The following is a 19,947-nucleotide window of genomic DNA, read 5'->3' on the forward strand; positions in this document are numbered from 1 at the left end:
AGCCTCATCCACAACCTGAGCTACAAGTCTTCTCAAAAACTACAGGCGCATTAACCTAACAGCAATTGTTGGAAAAGTATGGGAATTAATTAGTAAGGAAATAATAACAGAACATTTGGAAAATTGTAATCTCATCAAGCAGAGTCAGCATGGCTTCATGAAACGGAAATTGTGTCTGACCAATTTATTAGACTGTTTCTAGGAAAATACAACCAGAGTGGATAGAGGAGAACGAGTGAGTGCGTTGATTTTGGACTTCCAGAAGATATTCAACAAAGGCACCTCGAAAAGGTTAAGTCGTAAGAGCCCGTGGTGTTGGAGGTAGCTTACTGGGACAGATGGAGACTTGGTTACAATAGCCAGATTTGTAGGTGACATGAAAAAAGCTGGAAAGGCAGGTTGAGAGAGGTACTTAATCTATCAATAGCCTTCTGTAAATAGTAAGTTGACAAAAATTGGCAAATGGAGTATAATGTGGGAAAATGTGACGTTGTTAATATTCGAAGGGAGAACCAAAGAACAGATTATTTAAACAGAGAAAAACTGCAGAAAGCTACAAAACAAAGGGATTTGTGGATACCTGTAAATGAAACACAAAAACTAGCACAGTGCACCAGGTAATCAGGAAGGCTAATGGAATGTTTGTTCTTATTTCAAGGCAGCTGGAGTATTAAGAGTCGGGGAAATCTTACTGCAATTGTTCAAGGGGTTTGTTTGTGAGACCACACCTGGAGAACTGAGAGCAGTTTTAGTCCCCTGTTTTCAGGCAACATACCATTTCATTGGAGGCAGTTTAGAGAAGGCTCACTAGGATGATCCCTGTAATGGAGGGGATTGGCTTATGAGAAAAGGTTAAACAGGTTGGGACTCTACTCACTGAAGTTTAGAAAACCATGAGAAACACAAGATTCTTAAGGGGTTTGACAGGGTAAATGCGAAGAGAATGCTTCCCCTCATCAGAGAGTCAAGAACCAGAGGGCATTGAATCAGAATAAAGGGGCACCAATTAAAGACTGAGAAGGGGACGAATTTCTTCTCTCAGAGGGTTGAAAACTTTTGCAACTCCTTGCCACAGAGAGCTGTGGGAGTACTGTTCTCATGAATATTTAAAGCTTAGAGAGATAGGTTCGTGATCAGTAAGAGAGTCAAAGGTTTCAGAAAAGCATGCAGAAAAGTAGATACGAGGATCCAACTGAATGGCAGGGCAGGCTTGAGGGAGCTGGACGGCCTCCTTGAGTTCCTATTCTTGTGGTCTTATGCTCAGATATGGTATGACACACCGTCATTGAAAGTGGAAACTGAACCCAAGCTTCGTAAACTGGAGGTTTCAGTGATAATCTTTTTTCAAAATGCCAAAGATGACACTAACGGCACATTCCAACTCTAACTGGCACCAACGTTTGTCAAGACAGCTGGAAGGACTTTGATCAAACTTTCATATGAAACACATGATCTTCAACAATGCAACATTTAGTGGTCGATCCAAGCTTGTACCCACTCTCTGGGAGGGCTTGAATCCAAAAGCTATCTGACTGCTCCACTACTTGAGCAAGTCGAACACATACCTTGAATAAAGCACAAGTAATGTTTTTAACCTTTCAACAAAATTAATAAGATTCATACGATGTTTTTTAATTATACAATGAACAGCAAAGAAACACCAATTAGATCAAAAATTAGATACTATGACAACTGGCAATCTACCTGTACACTATGGCACTTTCTAAATCAAGTACACTGTATGGTGATATACACTGCAACTATTTCAGGGATTTGGCCATAAAAATAGTTCAGACTTTAACCAAAACAGTAGAACAAATTCAAATAACCAAGGCATTGTGGGAATATTGCACAGCCTCTCTTCACATGATGAACAAGTTACTCATTAGTTTCCAAATAGAAAACAATCATGAGCTGGAATTATCTAGTACAGTTATCATTACATATGGCGAGCACAGACGGAATCTTCATTTATGTCTATCTGCAAACACTCAAGTGCTGTTTCATGGTTTAATTTTTGTCATTGACATTTTTGGTAATGGAAATTAGTTAGCACTAATTAACAGGTATAGCCAGGAGGTTTAGAACAAATAATAACGTGGTTGGATTGCGATGGTAGAAATTGTAAAGCTTAAATAGATAGGCTAAAACAAGATGAAAGGGCTTCCTCATGCACAGTTATCTAATGATTTATGGCATATATTCAGTCATGTGATTGTTTTGTAATCATCAGTTATTTTGCAATAAGTTAACCTTTTATTTTGTGCACAATAATGATAGCACAGTTACAGGAGCTTATGTATGAGAAGTAACAGTGTTGAAAAATACAAATCTTAATCATTAGAAATATGGCCTAAGAAGCTGCACAAATTAAATGTTTCAGAATGAAGACAAATTGAAAATTTGATGTCAGATTATATAAAGAGTTGTCTACAGATAGTTATTATTTCCCTGTGTACAAGCCAAAAATTAAAGAGGTTACCCTCAAATGTTTAATCACTCGGTAATCTGTGCTATAGAATTTATACACAAGGTGCCTTGCTTCCTTGTTTTGAAAAAATATCAGAAGTTCACTGAAATTATAACACAAATGAAAGAGTCATGAATCATGAACAATACTGTGACGGAATGTGTAATGGGCACTGCAGATATTAATACACATTGTTATTTGGACACTTTATACAAATGTTTTCAAATACACAATGCACAGGAAATAAATCTTACAATATATTACTGGGTTTATTTTACAGATGTATTGCACTAGAGTTTGAAATTAGAGCTCACTCTAGACTGCAAAATAGATTCAGAGATATATTACTTCCCAAGGCAGAGATTTTGGTGCAGCAAACATTACTGTGATTTGCAAAAAAAATGGACTTGTTTGCCAGTAGAAGGTACATTTTCCCCAATTGGTTAAAAATGCCTGTAGCTTATCTCTCTGTTACCCCTGACCCAAGAAAATAGCTTGACCAGAGTCACTTAAAAATGATCAGGAGTGTAAGAGGTGAGGACTGTCTCAAATATCCTGAATATTACTCATGTTGATTTCTTATCGTACAACACAGTGGGGAGGAAAAAAGTATGGAACCTACGGAGAAGCAGATAACACATGGACTCTGCCAAATGCATCCGTTCAGTTAATTCCATACTCAAAAGAAGTATCGAGAGAGAGATTTAGTACCATTAAATGTTGCTGTGTATATTTTAAAACAATACCAGTTCTCAGTCAGACATTGATATTTCTTTGGATTACAATCCTTTAATTTTTTAGGATGAGATGTGAAATTTATGCAGATTATAACACCAGAAGTATTTACAAATTGCAGAACAGGACCAAGGACTGTCAATTATCATTGTATGTCAAAGACCAAAATAATGATATCAGACTTACAAATATTGGGAAGAAAGGTGTGAAGAAAAAAAATTGAGAGTCAGCTGAAGGAATAAAACACTTAGAATTTTAAATATACCTGTTCAGAATAGACTTAAGGTGATGGAGCAGAGAAATGAATGCATTTCTCTGGTATATTTACACAATTAGTACTTAATACCTTTAAAATAACTTCAATTACATTTCCTTACAAGTCTTAGTACAAATGCAAATAATTTCCTTCAAATGGAGATATCAGGCTAATATTACTTGGTAACCAAGAATTAATTGCGTTAACAATTTTTTAAAAACTCTATTGCCATTAAATTCAACAATTTACAACCAATTTTCAAACAACTCTGCAGACATTTCATATACTGGTGAAAATTTATTACAATATATTCTTCAATACCACTCATTAATGGTTACTCATTTACCAATTTCACATCCTAAAATTTAAAACTAGCACCATGACAACACAGATTTGCATTTTATATATAAAGTGCATATCATATAATCTCTCACAATACTCACCACTTAACTTTTAAAATGTTTTCTTGATCTAAATATTTATTAAGACAATATCAGATACTTATCATGATGTGAGATTTGTTCCCAACTCTCTTTGAGAAAGCATTGGAAATAGACAATTCATATTACACAATCAACAAGAAGAAAATTCAACACAGAGGAATGCAACTTAGTTAAATTAATTCAGTGCTGAATGACAGAGTTAATTTGGATGTCATAGAATCATTGGAAAAAGAAGTTGTAGAAATAATTTGCAATGTCCACCACCAAATTAAAATTGATAATTTAATTATTAAAAATTGCTACTTCTAAGTTTTAATTTATTTTGCTAAATAGTTGGACAATTTTTTTTAAATTAACTCAAACACCTATCACTGGGAAGACTAACTCAGTGAGCCTATCAATTGAGTAGCTAAACTACACAGATCAGGTTAGTTGTGGATTGGTTCTCGGTTATGTATTGATTTGATTAATCTCTGGTGCCATGGTGATAGGGACACTACAATGAATCTTAGATGTGGGACATTTGTTAATAGGGAGGAGTCTGTTCTTTATTCATTAGATAGCGATCTGTGCTGGAATTATGGACACCAGCAGTTCATCTGTGATGACAGAGTAGGCTGCTGACATCATCAAAAATGCACATGTCCACGTGGTGCCAACATGGTGGTTGAAGCCAGTAGCTCAGTACTCAGTAGGGTCCAATGATGGAGGAAGGAGAAAAAAGACAAACTAAATGTTTTCAATATTTCCTCAGGTGTTATACTCTAATTCTTAATTTTTACAAAACAAGTTTCTTTTCAAACAAAATACAATTACAATTTTTAACAACTGCTTGCAAGCTCAATGTAGACAGTGAACTTCACTACAACTACACAGCTACCTTTTCATTTGCAGCACTACTTTACACCCATTTCTGTCATGATTATATTCGGATAATGATATCAAATGCAGTCATCAGTTCACACACAACACTCCTGAATTAGAGCAAACGGGGAAGCAATTTACATTCAGTCATTCAATTTGAATTGATTTCCACGTAAGAATAATCCAGGTTTCCCATTTTATTCTAACACACATTGCATAAGGTGCCTGACAACAAGTCTTACATATGGAAGACAAATACTTTTCAGTGGAGCATTGATGCAAATGTGATTTGAAACTGACGTAGCCCAGATATTTAACAGCCAAGAGACTTCATGACAAGCTTCCATTTTTTAGATTTTTAAGATAGAGATTAATAACTGCATGTAAATTTACAATCAAACAATCTACAACTAGTCAAGGGAAGTTTACAGTTACAAACAGTGCTTGTCACATGAACTGTACTTGTTTTTTTAATTCATCAAAAGACATATTTCAAAACTTTCCTGCATGTCCAACACAATTCACTCAATTTATTGCACTTCTGCTTCAATAGCTGTATTGCTCCAGTATTCTCTGAGGAATTTTGGTGTCTTGTGTCTGCGGACCATTCAAGAGTCATTCTCCTGGAAATCACCTCCAAACTCTATTGAGCCTGCAGTCAGTTGGTGAAGAATTAATTTCTTGTAGATTCCTCCCTTCTCTAAAAGGTTGTTATGGGTACCACATTCCACTATCCTTCCATGGTCAACAACAATCACCTTAGTAAAGAAAAACATGACAAATAAAAATTATTTGCGTAAACAGTTCACACTTTTGGATATGATCACATTATTTTCGAAAATAAATCAATGACATGTCAGTAAAACCATCTACCTTTATGTGGGATCAACCTTTTTGGTTAATCTTGCTTTTATTAAATAACAGGCACAATTTATGCCAACTGTTGGAAGAATATGTAGTGTATTTAAGCTTAGTGATTTAATGAAAAAAAATATTCACCACATAAGATAGATATTACAGCTGGCACCTAACACTCTATTGCATGTGTCTCTAATTTATTATGTACAGTTTATTCTATCTATTTTGCCAAGGAGGAACACGAGGGATGATAGATTAAAAAAGTAGTCCTCCCATTTCCTTCTACTGAACTTATGCAGAGCAACCTAGAAAACAAAAGTATGAGGCTGTTTTTGAAATGAATATTTTCCATTGAAGACCATTATTTTGAGTAGGGTCTGGTTGTAAATCACTTCCATCATATATTGCACTTGTTTAGCTAACTTGTCTTTTTTAAAGGCTGAAAATACAAAATCGACTTCACAGTCTGCTTTATTCAAATACTGGCATGAACTTATTAAAACCAATTTTGTCATTCAACTCAGGTACATTTGAAACAGTTTGTTATGGACTGCTTCTGTGGCCACTCTTGTGAGGTGAACCCATTGTCAACAAAATCATGCTTTGCCAGTAAGGTTCAGCAGAGAGAAAAGTGTACAAACAACTAACTATGTAGAAAACTGTACAAAAGAAACGATATAGCACACTGTGTATCTTGACTACATGAATATCAAGAAGGGAGAAAGAAAAAAAGCCACCCCTACCAATGCACAAGAAATTGGAATGGGCAATCTGGAAAATCTGGCTCAAAGTATTTCTCTCAAACTCCTATGCTAGATATAATGAAAGGTCTATTTTCAACACAAACCCTCTCTTTCTTTCACTCCTAAATTCTCAGTTCTTCATCAAATTATTCTCAAATTTATTTTATCAGAACTACAGCACTTCTCTAATCATTCTCTTGCTCTCGGAAACTACCAATACAACATGCAGCATATGCTTCCTTCATCCTTAATGAGAATTAAAGCTTTGGAATTCTACCTATCAAACCTTCTCCATGACCTCTAAATGGCAAAAATCATCATTTCCCAAATCTTTGCTGCTTTTTGTTACGTCCAAGCTACAAAACAAACTCATACTAGGTATCACCCAATCAATAACTCCCAGTTACATCAATAGCTCCTGATTTATCTCACCATTATTCTTCTTCTTTTCCTACTTGGAGTCCTGCACAAATGAGCCTTGATTCTTGAGCTGGGCATTGCAATAAAAACAAATCAAGGTAGGGCAAGTGCCAAAAGATTGGGTTGCACAATGGATTGAGAATTCTCATGTTTTCAAGACTATTTGAATAAGGATAAACATTTCCCTTTCTGCCTGCCGTAAGTATCTGCAAGGCTGGTGGCTTGCAAACCACTTTCTTGTGAGTGCATCATAGGCCATAATTTGGAAGACTCATTCTGAAGAACAGCTGTTTATGGAAAAGGGAAATGTCACACTATTGAAACATTGAATACTGTGTTGAAGTTATAATTATAGAAAATTGTTTGAGAGATGGTGGAGCAAGCTTTGACCTTGATTTGATGTGTGTTATACTTAACTTTCAACGACTTTTGAGGGAAAACAATATTTTCACTTTTCTCTTTCCAGAGTCACCAAACTAATGATGGGGTTCCAGTTCCACAACTGCTAGTTCCTCAGATGTGGCTATTTATCAGACACACTAACTATGGAAATACACAAATACTGATGCATGAAATGCAGATCGAACAGGACTTCCTAAATAGCTGTCAGGACAGCAGCAATACTGGCTGATGTAGCCCTTCTCTATCTATGGGTATGGAATCTCATTGTCACAGTGGGTGAAATCAGCTAAATTTTAAAATAAAAAAATCATTCATGCGATGAGGGCAATTGAATCTGGATGCCTGGCGCTGAGAGGCAGCAGTGCCAGCTACTGAGCTATCATGCCACCCCAAGGTTATTCAGAACAATTTGTGATTATACTATTTCATCATTTATACACAGTGAGAGTTCACTTTGATTGCCAACAATCTGGAGTTGCTGCTAATCTCATCCAATTTATATCAGTTAGGGTGAAAGTCAACAAAGTAGCAACCAACGTAGTGTTTCCATTCATAAAAATTGAAACAATTCTCTCAGCTCATTGTGGCTTGGACTATATTTATTTGTCATGTCTGCCTTTAGTGCTTTATTGTTGATTTAAATTGCAAATGGAAGTAGAATGGCTGTTTAATGATCAACATGGAAACCACCAGGATGTGCGCCACCATTCTCTGAAGCATCACCACTTTTATATTCAAAACTTGCTACCAATTTTACTGACTTTGTCTCAAGCAAACCCATAACAAAACAGCCTTAAGAGCATGATTAATAGTTGATTGAATTCAGATGGTTATTTCGCATTCAGGCACAGTATTCTAAAATATATTCCCTCAATGGTTCAACACAACTTTTCAGTTCAGGATCGACAAGCCTGAGAAAGAACACCAAGGATAGCCAATTATTTCCTTCACAGTTTTCTTGGCTGCCTTGCCAGCCAGTGTTAAAGCAACAAAAGACCAGAAACTGAAGAAAATATCTCTTAACAGGAGCTGTAAGTGCCATGAAATATCAATTAATTTCATCTGTATTGTAGAATTGAGAAGAGCAGGCTGTGGTCTCAATTTTACATTGATTGACTTCTCCTTAAACCCCAGTACAGTGGGTCCCGAAGTCATCCATTATTTAAACAGCAGATACCTAGTTAAAGGCTGTGACATAATTGCAGGGCTCAGATGTCATTTTTGACTTCCCGTAATCCTCCTGTTTATGTCATTCTTCTAATACATTCTCAGGTATAATTAGACCATAACACTGATAGGAATGAAACACAAGTTTTAAAAATACTGAGATTAGTTCAAAGGCAGTTGGAAGTTCTTGCCTTTGTGCTGAAATTGGTCTCACAATGCTGTCTCATTCAATAGAAAACTATGAGGTGTCAGACATGAACCTCAAGGGCCCCATTAGTTGCCAGGGTTCATAAAACGTGCTGTTTGCTTGCAGACTTATTTTAAATATGAATGCTGGCATCTGCTTCTACTAAGTAAAGAAATTAAACTTCACGGTTAAATTACTGCCAAAAGAAAAGTTTTAACTTTCACACCTTTCCATTTTCTGCAGAGTTAAAAACATGGTCCCAGTCATCTTACTTCCAGACTTCTACAGCACAATGAAACATATGTAATACCAGCCATCATCTTTCCATTTTTGTGCATATATTTATGATTTCAGGGGTTTTCTCTTTTTGATCTTGGCAAAGAAGTTTGAAAATTGATACAGTTCAGATATTGAGCCACAATTATGAGAGTGTCAAACAATTAACAGGAGTTCTTTCACAGGAAGCATTATTTTAGATGGACTTTTCAGTGCTTATTACTGTTGCATGTCTTCAAAATAGGAAATTCGACAATTTTGGGATTGCAGCTTTATGCTAAGATAGCTAGTTGGCATTACACATTTACTTAGAAAAGTCAAAATTGCACTCTTTTGAGTTAAATTGTTGGGAGTTCTCACAATTAGTGTTTATTATTTTCCTTAAATATATTAATAACTTTGAACTCTAGCAAATAAAATTCAAAGCGGTATTATTGACATTCAATTCCTACGAGCACAGATGAACTAGCTTTAATTTATCTCTCAGCCAAATGTTCAGAAGAAACTTGCCTAGTACACTGCCTGCAACTTGGATCAATTCATGTGCTTTTAGTAGTGTTTAATCAGCACCAACAGTTAGGTAACAGGAACATTTTACTGGGTACTAATTATGTTAAAAAGAATTGCTTACTTGCACCAAAACCTCTAAAGTTAACCAACCTTGTATGAAATCAAGTGCTTGATCAAGGAACATTGGTCAATAATATGCAATTAATTTAATGCATTTTTAAAATTACATTATTCTAACAATTTAATTATGAAGTTGACGGCTTTAGAGGCAATCTGGAACACTCATGGCTTTAATATGTAAGAAATGTGGAAGAGACCAAAAAAAAAGGAAAATCACATGGTTTGTGAAATAGCCAAGTTTTTCAACTGGCATCCTATAAAGAATGAATAAAAAATAATTTGCATTTATATAGCATGTTTCACTACTTCAAGACATTCCAATCTTTTCATATCTACAGACATAGTATAGCTATTGTTTCAATGTACGGTAAGGTGGCAGAAAATTTAAGTTTAATAATATCTCACCAACAGCAATGTGATTAGGTGATAAAATAATTTGTTTTTGGTGATCATGGTTAATGATTAAATGTTGACAAAGATATTATGTGAACTCTATCATCTCCCTTTTTAATACTGCCATAAGATCTCCATGGTCTGCTTTAAAGATCAAAAGGAGCTTTGGGTTAATGTCTCACTCAAGTTACAAATATTGTGCATCATTGATCTTCAGAGGATAGTTTAAATCATGCTCATTTTCTGAAACAATCAAGTGGCTAAGAGGAGACGTGTCTTCAGTTTGATCCAAATCTGCTAAAACATTTGTTAAAATCTGTGTAATCCTTACTTATTCTGGAATTTGGGGAAAAATGCAGCATTGCCAGCATGAATCTAAATCCTCGCCAACACCTTTTTACTAAAAACACCACACTATGCTTATTAGCGTATAGCTTGGCTTAATTTCTGTACAGCTTTACTCTGAGGAAGTTTAATTAGGAATTGCATGGCCCAGCTCCTAAAGTACCAAGGAACAGGAAACAGTACGATAGTAATCATTTCCAGCAACACAGGCAGTGTTTTCAGTATGTTTGGCAGTGCTCAATTTGACTTGGGTTATTTTAGCAGAGAAAAGATAAACAGAGTTGTAGCTTTGATTCCCACTAGATTATAAGTAAAGTTAAACTGGCAGAGAGCATTATACATTTACTTTGCATTTCATTTGATCTTCCTATACATAAGATGGATCACTTAGATTTAAATTTCATAGGAATACTGAAATTCAATAATTAGGTATTCAGTGTATTTTTGCTGGATTTACAATGAGCAAGACAACATTTTTTAATCTTTTCAGGCTTAAAACATAGGCACGCTTTCAAATAACAAGAATTTCTGTGGATGTACAAATGCTGAACTTTGTATAGTCCTTCAAGAAATATGGAATTGGAATATTGTTGAAACTATAGTAGATTCAGATGTTTTTCTTAAGTCACTAAAGTATAATTCAGTTTCTCAAAAGGTCACATACTCTGAATTAAATAATGTAATTACCCATGCTCCAATTTTCATGCTATGACAAATTTTAAATTTCTAAATTAATTCTTGCCCCTCAGTAAAACATTAGAAACTCATTAAAATGATTTTCATCTTAATCTTCAGGCAGAATCACTTATCTCTGATATAAGGGGTATCGCTAATCGGTTCATTTGAGTTCACTTATCTCCAAATAATCTGCAATAATTAAAGATGGAGAAATTTTCTATCAGCTCTCTAAGAAACGGCCTTGACTGAAAATCATGAACTGAATTTTCTTAAAGTCATAAGCCTGATATTCAGATGATTTGCAAACATGTCTGATGGAATAGCATCTGTAAGCTTTCTACAGGAAGCAAATTAAAATGGGCATACTATCCAAGTAGGGACACCAAGCATCTCCTGAGCACATGGGAGGTCAAATGGAGCACCTGAAATGAAGGGTGGCTAGCAGACCCACTAGCAAAGCTGTGTTCTCTGTGGTAAATGGAGACGGGGGTAGTTTTGCAAAGTTGAGTAGAGTACTTGTGGATCGGAAGGCAGGACATTAGAATCTGATGTTTGGAAAATTAGTGGGGGCATGAGTGCATGGTTCCTTTAAAAATTTGTGCTTTTTCTGTGCTTAGATATTCAACAAAAAATGTCTGTGGGCATCTTGTGGATTACACGTCCAAGTCATTTATAAAAATGACAAACAGCAGTGGTCCCAAAACAGATCTTTGAGGCACACCACTTGTGACCTGACTCCAGGCTGAATATTTTCCATCAACCACCACTCGTTGCCTTCTTACAGAAAGCCAGTTTCTAATCCATACTGCTAAATCTCCCTCAAGTTGGTGGAGTGGTGGACAGTGTGGAAGAATGTTGCAGGTTGCAGGGAGACTTGGATAAACTGCAGAATTGGGCGGAAACATGGCAATGTAGTTTAATACGGATAAAGGTGAGGTGATTCACTTTGGGAGGAATAATAGGAAGACAGAATACTGGGTCAATGGAAAGATTCTTGGTAGTGTGGATGTGCAGAGGGATCTTGGTGTCCATGTACATAGATCCTTGAAAGTTGCCACCCAGGTTGATAGTGCTGTTAAGGCGGCTTACGGTGTATTAGGTTTTATTGGTGGAGGGATTGAGTTCTGGAGCCGTGATGTCATGCTGCAACTGGATAAAACGCTAATGCAGCCTCATTTGGAGTATTGCGTGCAGTTCTGGTCGCCCCATTACAGGAAGGACATGGAAGCATTGGAAAAGGTGTAGAGGAGATTTACCAGGATGCTGCCTGGTCTGGAGCGCAGGCCCTATGAAGAAAGACTGAGGGACTTGGGTCTATTCTTATTGGAGAGAAGGAGGCTAAGAGGGGATTTCATAGAGACATACAAGATGATCAGAGGATTAGGTAGGGTAGACAGTGAGAGTCTTCTTCCGACGATGATGACTTCAGCTTGTACAAGGGGGCATAGATACAAATTGAGGGGTGATAGATTTAAGACAGATGGCTGAGGCAGGTTCTTTACTCAGAGAGTGGTAAAGACGTGGAATGCCCTGCCTGCCAATGTAGTTAACTCAGCCACATTAGGGGCATTTAAACAGTCCTTGGATAAGCATATGGATGATGACAGGATAGTGTAGGGGGAGGGGCTTAGATTAGTTCACATGTCGGCGCAAGATCGAGGGCCGAAGGGCCTGTTCTGCGCTGTATTGTTCTATGTTCTATGTACACGTACAAAAAGCGCTTGTGAAACAAACATTTGCGTCAAAGGCTGTATGGTTAGCAATCAAGGCAGCAGTTTTATTTTGTTAACAAGGCAGCCAGTTTGAACATCAGCCAATTAATTTAAACCTGGCACTTACAGAATAATAAACAATTAAAATTAAATCTGATGGTTTTGACAACATTGGACAGATCCTATTATAAGGAATTGATATGTCATGAAGTGTATAAGAGAAGAGGGCATATGAAAATCTGTGAGAGAGCAACTGCCATCTGACAGAGTTAACAATCATCAGCTCTAAAGAGAAAATCACTGGCTCTCTCAGAATTCTAAGCTCTCAGAGTAACCATTATATAACTAAAGGTACAGCGGCACTCTTAGCTAACAGTCCTGACACAAGAATTCAATGGAGAAAGGCATTCCTGATTGCAGATAAGCAGAGAAGGCATAGAACATTCCAGATGATGTATCCTGGCTGTAATTGCCAGAGACTAAGTTTTAATTTTTTAAAAATTATTTTGGTTTATACAAGTGGGACCTATATTTATTAGAACAGCACACCATTAGAATTTTGTTACTTAGGAATAGTTAAGGGGGAATTGTTCAGTTTATTAATAGTTCAGTTAGTTTGTTCACAGTTAGAGTTCGATAAATAAATTGTTATTTATTGATTATAGTGTGAGTGAAAGGAGTTCATTTCATTCAGCCACTCTTTTAGAATAGCTTGAGAATGAGAGGCAGTTTATACTACTTTTCACACTTCTTTTAACAGATTATAGGGTGAGGTGAACCTCTGAGTGATTCAGTTTTAGTTATGGGGGGAAATGTCAACCTCTGCTTTACGACAACTGCATCACACAGTGGAGGAATCATAGTTTAATGGGACTAGCATTTAATGCCTACAGATGTCCCAAAGATGGCTAATGTGTCCTTGAAAGTGACTATTGCACACATGTTCCAACTTCCCACTCTGTTCTCACCTCCTAAGAGTAGGAGAGCTACAGACACACCAAAGGGTGCTCCATGCACTGTTGGTAAGATTTCAGAGCCTTTCCAAAACACATACTAATTGCCTCCATAATAACGCAGTCAGTTCCCTGTTGTGGAGGCATAGATTACAGTCAACATTCTGAAGTTGGCTCTGGCAGAAGTGCCAGGAGGTAAGAACAGGGAATCCACTATTTCAACATCTTTCCAGTTAACCTCCAATTCACAATGAATCTGTTTCTCCAAATAACATTTCCTTCTCATGCTAAACTGATTACATATTTCTACCTGTTTATAGTTTGTACTCCTAAAAGCACTTTAGCCACTTTCTATGAAACTGACTCAGATGAAGAAGTCCTTTCAGCATATTTGTCCACATCCTGCAAATATACTTCTTCTAGGAACACTGGAACAACAGTAGGCCATTGTCCTACCATTCAATGTGATTATGGCTGATCAAACACTTCAATGTCTTTTACTCCCTCTATCCCACAACTGGTGGTACTGGTCATTAGAAATCCATCAATCTGTACCTTAAATGTACTCAAACGACTGAACCTCCACAGGTATCTTTGTAAAAGAACTCCAAAGGTTTACAATCCTCGAAACAAAATATTTCTCATCTTCAAACCAAATGGCACTCCTTATATTTTTCAATTCTGTTCCCTGGTTTTAGACTCCCCGACCAAGGGAATCTACATCTACCCTTACAAATATTCTGAAGGTTTCAAGGACTTCACCTCTCTTTTTCAAAACTCCAGACAGTACACACCCTGTTTGCCTAATTTCTCTTCATACAACTGTTCAACCATTCTGGACGGAAATCTGGTGAACCTTTATTGCACCTCCTTTATTGTAATCACATTTTTCCTGAGATAGAGAGATCAAATCTGCACTTGGGTGCAATCTAACTAAGCTCCTCTACATTTGAATCAAGGCTTCATTACTTCTGTCCTCAAATCCTCTTGCAAAAAGGGCTAATATTCCATTAGCCTTCCTGATAGCTTGCTGCACCTGCAGATTAGTTTCAGTGACTTATTGCTAAGGACACCTAGACTCCTTTGTACATCTACACTTTCTAAACTCTTACAATTTAAGAAATGCACTGTAACCTCACATTAGGATCCAAGCAATCGACTGTGATAGCGGACTATCTAGTCAGAGGCACAGAAAGATGTTTCTGTGGCCGGCAGCTAGATATCAAAATGATGCGTTGCCTCTCTGGTGCCAGGGTCAAGGATATCTTGGAGAGGGTTTTGAATTTTCTCAAAGGGGATAGCGACCAGTGGGCAGTCATTGTTGGTACCAGTGACACAGGAAGAGAAAGAGATGTGGTTCTGCAAAGACAGTATAGAAAATTAGGCGGGAGGTTAATAAGTTGGTCATCAAGGGTAGTAATATCTGGATTACTCCCAGTGTCATGTGATATTGAGAATAGGAATAGGACAATAGGGCGGATCAATGCGTGGCTCAGGTGCTGGAGCAGGGGCAAGGATTCACATTTTGAATCATTGGCATCTCTTCTGGGGTAGAAGCGATCTGTACAAAGACGGTCTGCAACAGAACTGAAATGGGACCAATATCTGATGAGGAGATCAGTTAGTGCTAATGGGGCAGATTTAAGCTAGTAAGTAGGAGGTGAAGCTCAAAGAGATAGTGAGAAAAAAATAAGCAGTCTGAGACTGGTACTGTAGGGATGAGGAACAAGTTATATAGTCAAGCCAGACAACAGCAAGACAGAGAAATGGGGTAAGACTGATAAATTAAACTGCATTTATTTCAATACAAGAGGACTGACAGGTAAAGCAGATGAACTCAGGGCATGGTTGGGAACATGGAACTGTGATACCACGGCCTTTACAGAAACGTGACTCAGGGAGGGGCAGGACTGGCAACTGAGAAATATGAAAGGGATGATCACTTTATTGGGATTGAACTATAGGCAAGTCACAACCCCTGCCAACCCCCTACCAAAAGTCTGCAGTAAAGTGAGTCCACACTGACCCTCTGAAGAGCATCCCACCTAACCCACCTGCCTAACTCCTCCCTGAATCCTGCATTTCCCATGGCTAATCCACCTAGCCTGTGCATTGCTGGGCACTTTGGCCAATTCAGCGTGGCCAATCCACCTAACTTGCATACGTGTGGGAGGAAACTGGAGCAAACCCACACAGCCATGGGGAGAACGTGCAGAATCCACATACTTAGTCGCCCAAGGGTAGATTGAACCCGGGTCTTGGGCACTAAGAGGCAGCAGTGCTAACCACCGAGCCACTGTGCCCTCGCAATGGTAGGGATTTTTAGCTTTCCAAACATCGACTGGATTTGCCATAGTGTCAAGGGCTTGGACGGAGAGGTATTTGTTAATCACATACAAGAAAAATTTCTTTTTAAATACGCAGATGTACTTACTACAGAAGGAGCAATATGTGACCTTCCCTTGAGAAATAAGGCAAGACAAGTGTATGAGGTGCCAGAGGAGGAGAACTTTGGGATCAGTAATCATAATTCTATTAGTCTTAAAATAGTTACAAAAAAAGGATAGACTTGATCTAAAAGTTAAACTTTCAATAGTTGACTCGGAGAAGCTATTCACACATAAAAGGGATATTTGGAAAGTGGGAGGCCTTCAAAAACGAGAGAGTTCACAGACAGTGCATTCTTCTTACTGCAATGTCAAGACTGGTAGATGTGGGGAATGCTGGATGACTAGACAAATTGAGGCTCTGGTCAAGAAAAAGCAAGCTGTGTATGCCAGGTATAGACAGTTGGGATCAAATGAATCCTAAGAGGAATATAAGGGCATTAGGGGTATATTTAAGAGAAAAATCAGGGAGGCAAAAAGTCTTGAGATAGCTTTGGCAAATAATGTCTGAAAGAATCCAAAGGGATTCTACAAATACATTATGAGCAAAAGAGTAACCAGGGAGAGCACAGAACCCCTTACAGAGCAACAAGGCTGTCTGTGTGTAGAACCAGAGGAGATGGGGGAAGATACTAAATGAGTAGTTTGCGTCACTATTTCCTTTGGAGAAGGACATAGAGGCCAGAGAACTTGGGGAAATGAATAATGATAGCTTGAAAAGCGTCCACATTATAGAAGAGGTGATACTGGATAAATCTCCAGGATCTAATCAGATGCATCCTAGAACTTAGTGGGAAGCTAAGGAAGTGATTGCTGGGCCCCTTGTGAGATATTTGTATCATTGTTAGCCAAGGGTGAGGCATGGAAGACTGGAGATTGATTAATGTGGTCCCATTGGTTAGCACTGCTGCCTCACAGCGCCTGGGACCCGGGTTTGATCTCACCCGCAGGTGGCCGTCTGTGTGGAGTTTGTACATTCTCCCTGTGACTGTAAGGGTTTCCTCCGGGTGCTCTGGTTTCCTCCCACAGTCCAAAGATGTGCAGGTTAGGTTGATTGGCCATGCTAAATTGCCCCATACTGTCCAGGACTGTGGAAGTGGATTAGACATGGGAAACGCTGGGACGCAGGGAAAGGGGAGGGGAATGGGTCTGGGTGGGATGTTCTTTGGAGGGGTGGTGTGGACTTGTTGGGCCAAATGGCCTGTTTCCAAACCATAGGGGTTCTATGATTATTTAACAAAGGTGGTAAGAGCGAGCCAGGGAACTATAGACCGGTCTGCCTGAAGTCAGTGGTAAGTTGGTGGAGGGGATTCTGAGGGACAGGATTTACAAGTATTTGGAAAAGCACGGACTGATTAGGGATAGTCAACATGGCTTTGTGCGTAGGAAATCATGTCTCATTAATTGATAAGGTTTTTCAAAGAAGTGACCAAAAAATTTATGGAGGCAGATTGGTTGATGTTGTCGATATGGAGTTTAGCAAGGCATTCGATAAGGTTCGGCATGGTAAATTGATTAATAAGTGATCAGGGGAGCTAGCCAATTGGATACAAAATTAGCTTGAAGGTACAAGGCGGAGGGTGATGTTGGAGTGTTGTCTTTTGGACTGGAGAGAGGGGAAAGATTTAAAAGGGACATGAGGGGCAACTTTTTCATGCAGAGGGTGGTGCGTGTATGGAATGAACTGCCAGACAAAGTGGTTGAGGCAGGTACAAATACAACATTTAAAAGGCATCTGGATGGGTACCCGAATAGGAAGGCTTACAGGGCTATGGGCCAAATGCTGGTAAATGGGACTAGATCAGTTTAGGTTATCTGGTGGGCATGGACAAGTTGGACCAAAGGGTCTGTTTCCATGCTGTTTACAACTCAAATTTACAGAATTTTGCAAGAAAATCATTAATTCATCAACTATATCTCTATAGCTGCCTCTTTCAACATTCCTCAATAAAGACCATCAAGTCTTAGTGATTTAATATCTTTCAGTCCCATTAATTTCTCCAGTAAAAATTTCTTTCTAATGCTAATTTCCTTCAACTTCTCAAAATCTTCAACAACTTGAATATCTAAATCAAGGAAATTCTGGTGTCTTGCTCAATGAAAACAAATACAAAGTAATTATTTAGTTTCTCTGCCATTTTTCCACTCACCATTATCAAGTCTCCTAACTACACATTAATAGGTACACATTTATTTTAACCAAACAGTTCCTTTTTATTTGTCTAGAAGCTGCTACAGTCTGCTTTTATGTTCTTTGCTAGATCGTATTCATGTTCTATATTTGCAATTTATCAGTTTCTTTATCATCCCTTGTTGCATTCAACAACCTCCTCCACCAACAAAAATCCTCAGAATGGTTGCTATTTCCCGACTACTTTGTTGGTGTTTATTTTTAAACTTACACAATCGTGAACTTCCCTTCTTAGGCACGGTTGACTGACTGAGTTATTGCACCTTGAGGGAATGTAGAGTGGCTGTAAGTTATGCGATACTATTTTAAAGACTATTCCTTGTCTATGAACAGTCAAGCTCTTTAATGTATTTTCACTGTCTACCACAGCGAATTTGTGCCTCATTCAAATTTAACACAGAATGAACTGCCCCATTTTCAAACATAATTTAAAAAATCATCATATTGTGGTCACTCTCATCCCTAAAAGTTACTTACGACAAGATTGTTAATTAGCCCTTTTTAATGATATAATACTAGATCTAAATAGCACATTCTCTATTGGTTCAACATATCGTTCCAGAAAATCATCCCTAACACACTTCAAAAACTTGTTCTCAATAGTTTCAATGCTCAATTAGTTTATTCAGTCTATCTGCAGATAAACAGCATCCATGATGACGATGTTGCCCATGCTACATTCTTTTGCCTTCTCCAGACTAATACCATGCTCCACACTACCATGATTATTTGGTGGTCTATAAATTACTTCAACGAACATCTGCTGTCCCTTCCTGTTGCTTAGCTCCAGGTTCCACAGATTGTTCTTCCGATTCACAACACTCTCCTTCAAATGCACCAGTCCCATTTCATACCTTCAGCACAGCTTCAATTCCTTTTCCTTCTTGTTACTGTGCAGCCATGTCTCTGTAATAACAGTTAGACTATATTCATAACCCTGTGCCTTTACACCATCTATGCTGCTGCAAATGGTGCATGCATTTAAGCGACCGCCGTTTGAGGTGCTAACATCATTCAGCATTTGAAGCATACACAATGCTTGGCTTAGTTTCCTCTATTTGTCCAAGCAGCTTTTCTACTTTCTGTTACCAGGTTTTTCTTCCTCCAAATCTGGGTTACCCTGGAGCACAACTTCTGACTGATATCTCCTTCATCAAAAGGATGTCCCTCATCTGTTCAGTGATACTCTTGACTCTGGTACCAGGAAGGCAACACACCATTCTGGAGTCATGTTTACCGCCACTGGAAATTTGTCTGATTGCCTGACTATAAACTCCTGTTCTTCCATTCTTCTTCCTTTTCCCGTGTACAGCTGAGTCACATTGGCTTGGCTCTGGTTGCACTCCTACCTGATTCTCTTAGACTGTCAGGTACTCACCCATTCTCCCCCTGCCTGTATGCTTCTAATCTGCACTGCATCTACCTCCCTACAAGTGCTATCCATGTAGACCTTTGCCTCACAGATGCAGTACAGTGACTCTAGCCACTGCTTGAGTTCCAAAATCCAGGGTTCAGGTTTGTGTAGGCAGTGCCACTTGTCTACTGCTTTCATATTACAGTACCTGGAACTTTTCAAACAAAAAGATCCAAATATCCTGGCTTCAAGCAATCTTCCAAGCAATGATCCAGCAGCTGTAAAGAAATATTTCTAGACGTTTGCTCTAAACCTAAAGCAAAACCTAAATAAATTCATTCTATGGATGTGGTAATTGGTAACTAGACCAGTTGTTATAGTTCATCCCTATTAATCTTCAAAGGCAATGGTGAGTCCCCTTACCGGAGTCATATAGCATGGAAACCAGTCCATGCCAACCATTTTTCAAACTAAACTCGTCCC

At 38.2% G+C, this 19,947-nt stretch overlaps 1 protein-coding gene across 2 annotated transcripts in view; it reads right to left on the reverse strand.

Moving 5' to 3' along the window:
* Positions 1-2,892: 2,892 nt before the first annotated feature.
* The window catches only part of LOC125464364 (ABC transporter B family member 1-like), a 152,136-nt gene continuing 135,081 nt past the window's right edge, over positions 2,893-19,947 (reverse strand). For both annotated transcript variants that reach the window (XM_048556692.2, XM_059655015.1), the window contains exon 20: positions 2,893-5,526. In XM_048556692.2, the coding sequence (XP_048412649.1) occupies positions 5,377-5,526 (150 nt within the window). In that variant the 3' untranslated portion in view covers positions 2,893-5,376. The remainder of the gene's footprint in view (positions 5,527-19,947) is intronic.

This window comes from Stegostoma tigrinum, chromosome 26, assembly GCF_030684315.1.
Source record: "Stegostoma tigrinum isolate sSteTig4 chromosome 26, sSteTig4.hap1, whole genome shotgun sequence".
Lineage (NCBI taxonomy): Eukaryota > Metazoa > Chordata > Chondrichthyes > Orectolobiformes > Stegostomatidae > Stegostoma > Stegostoma tigrinum.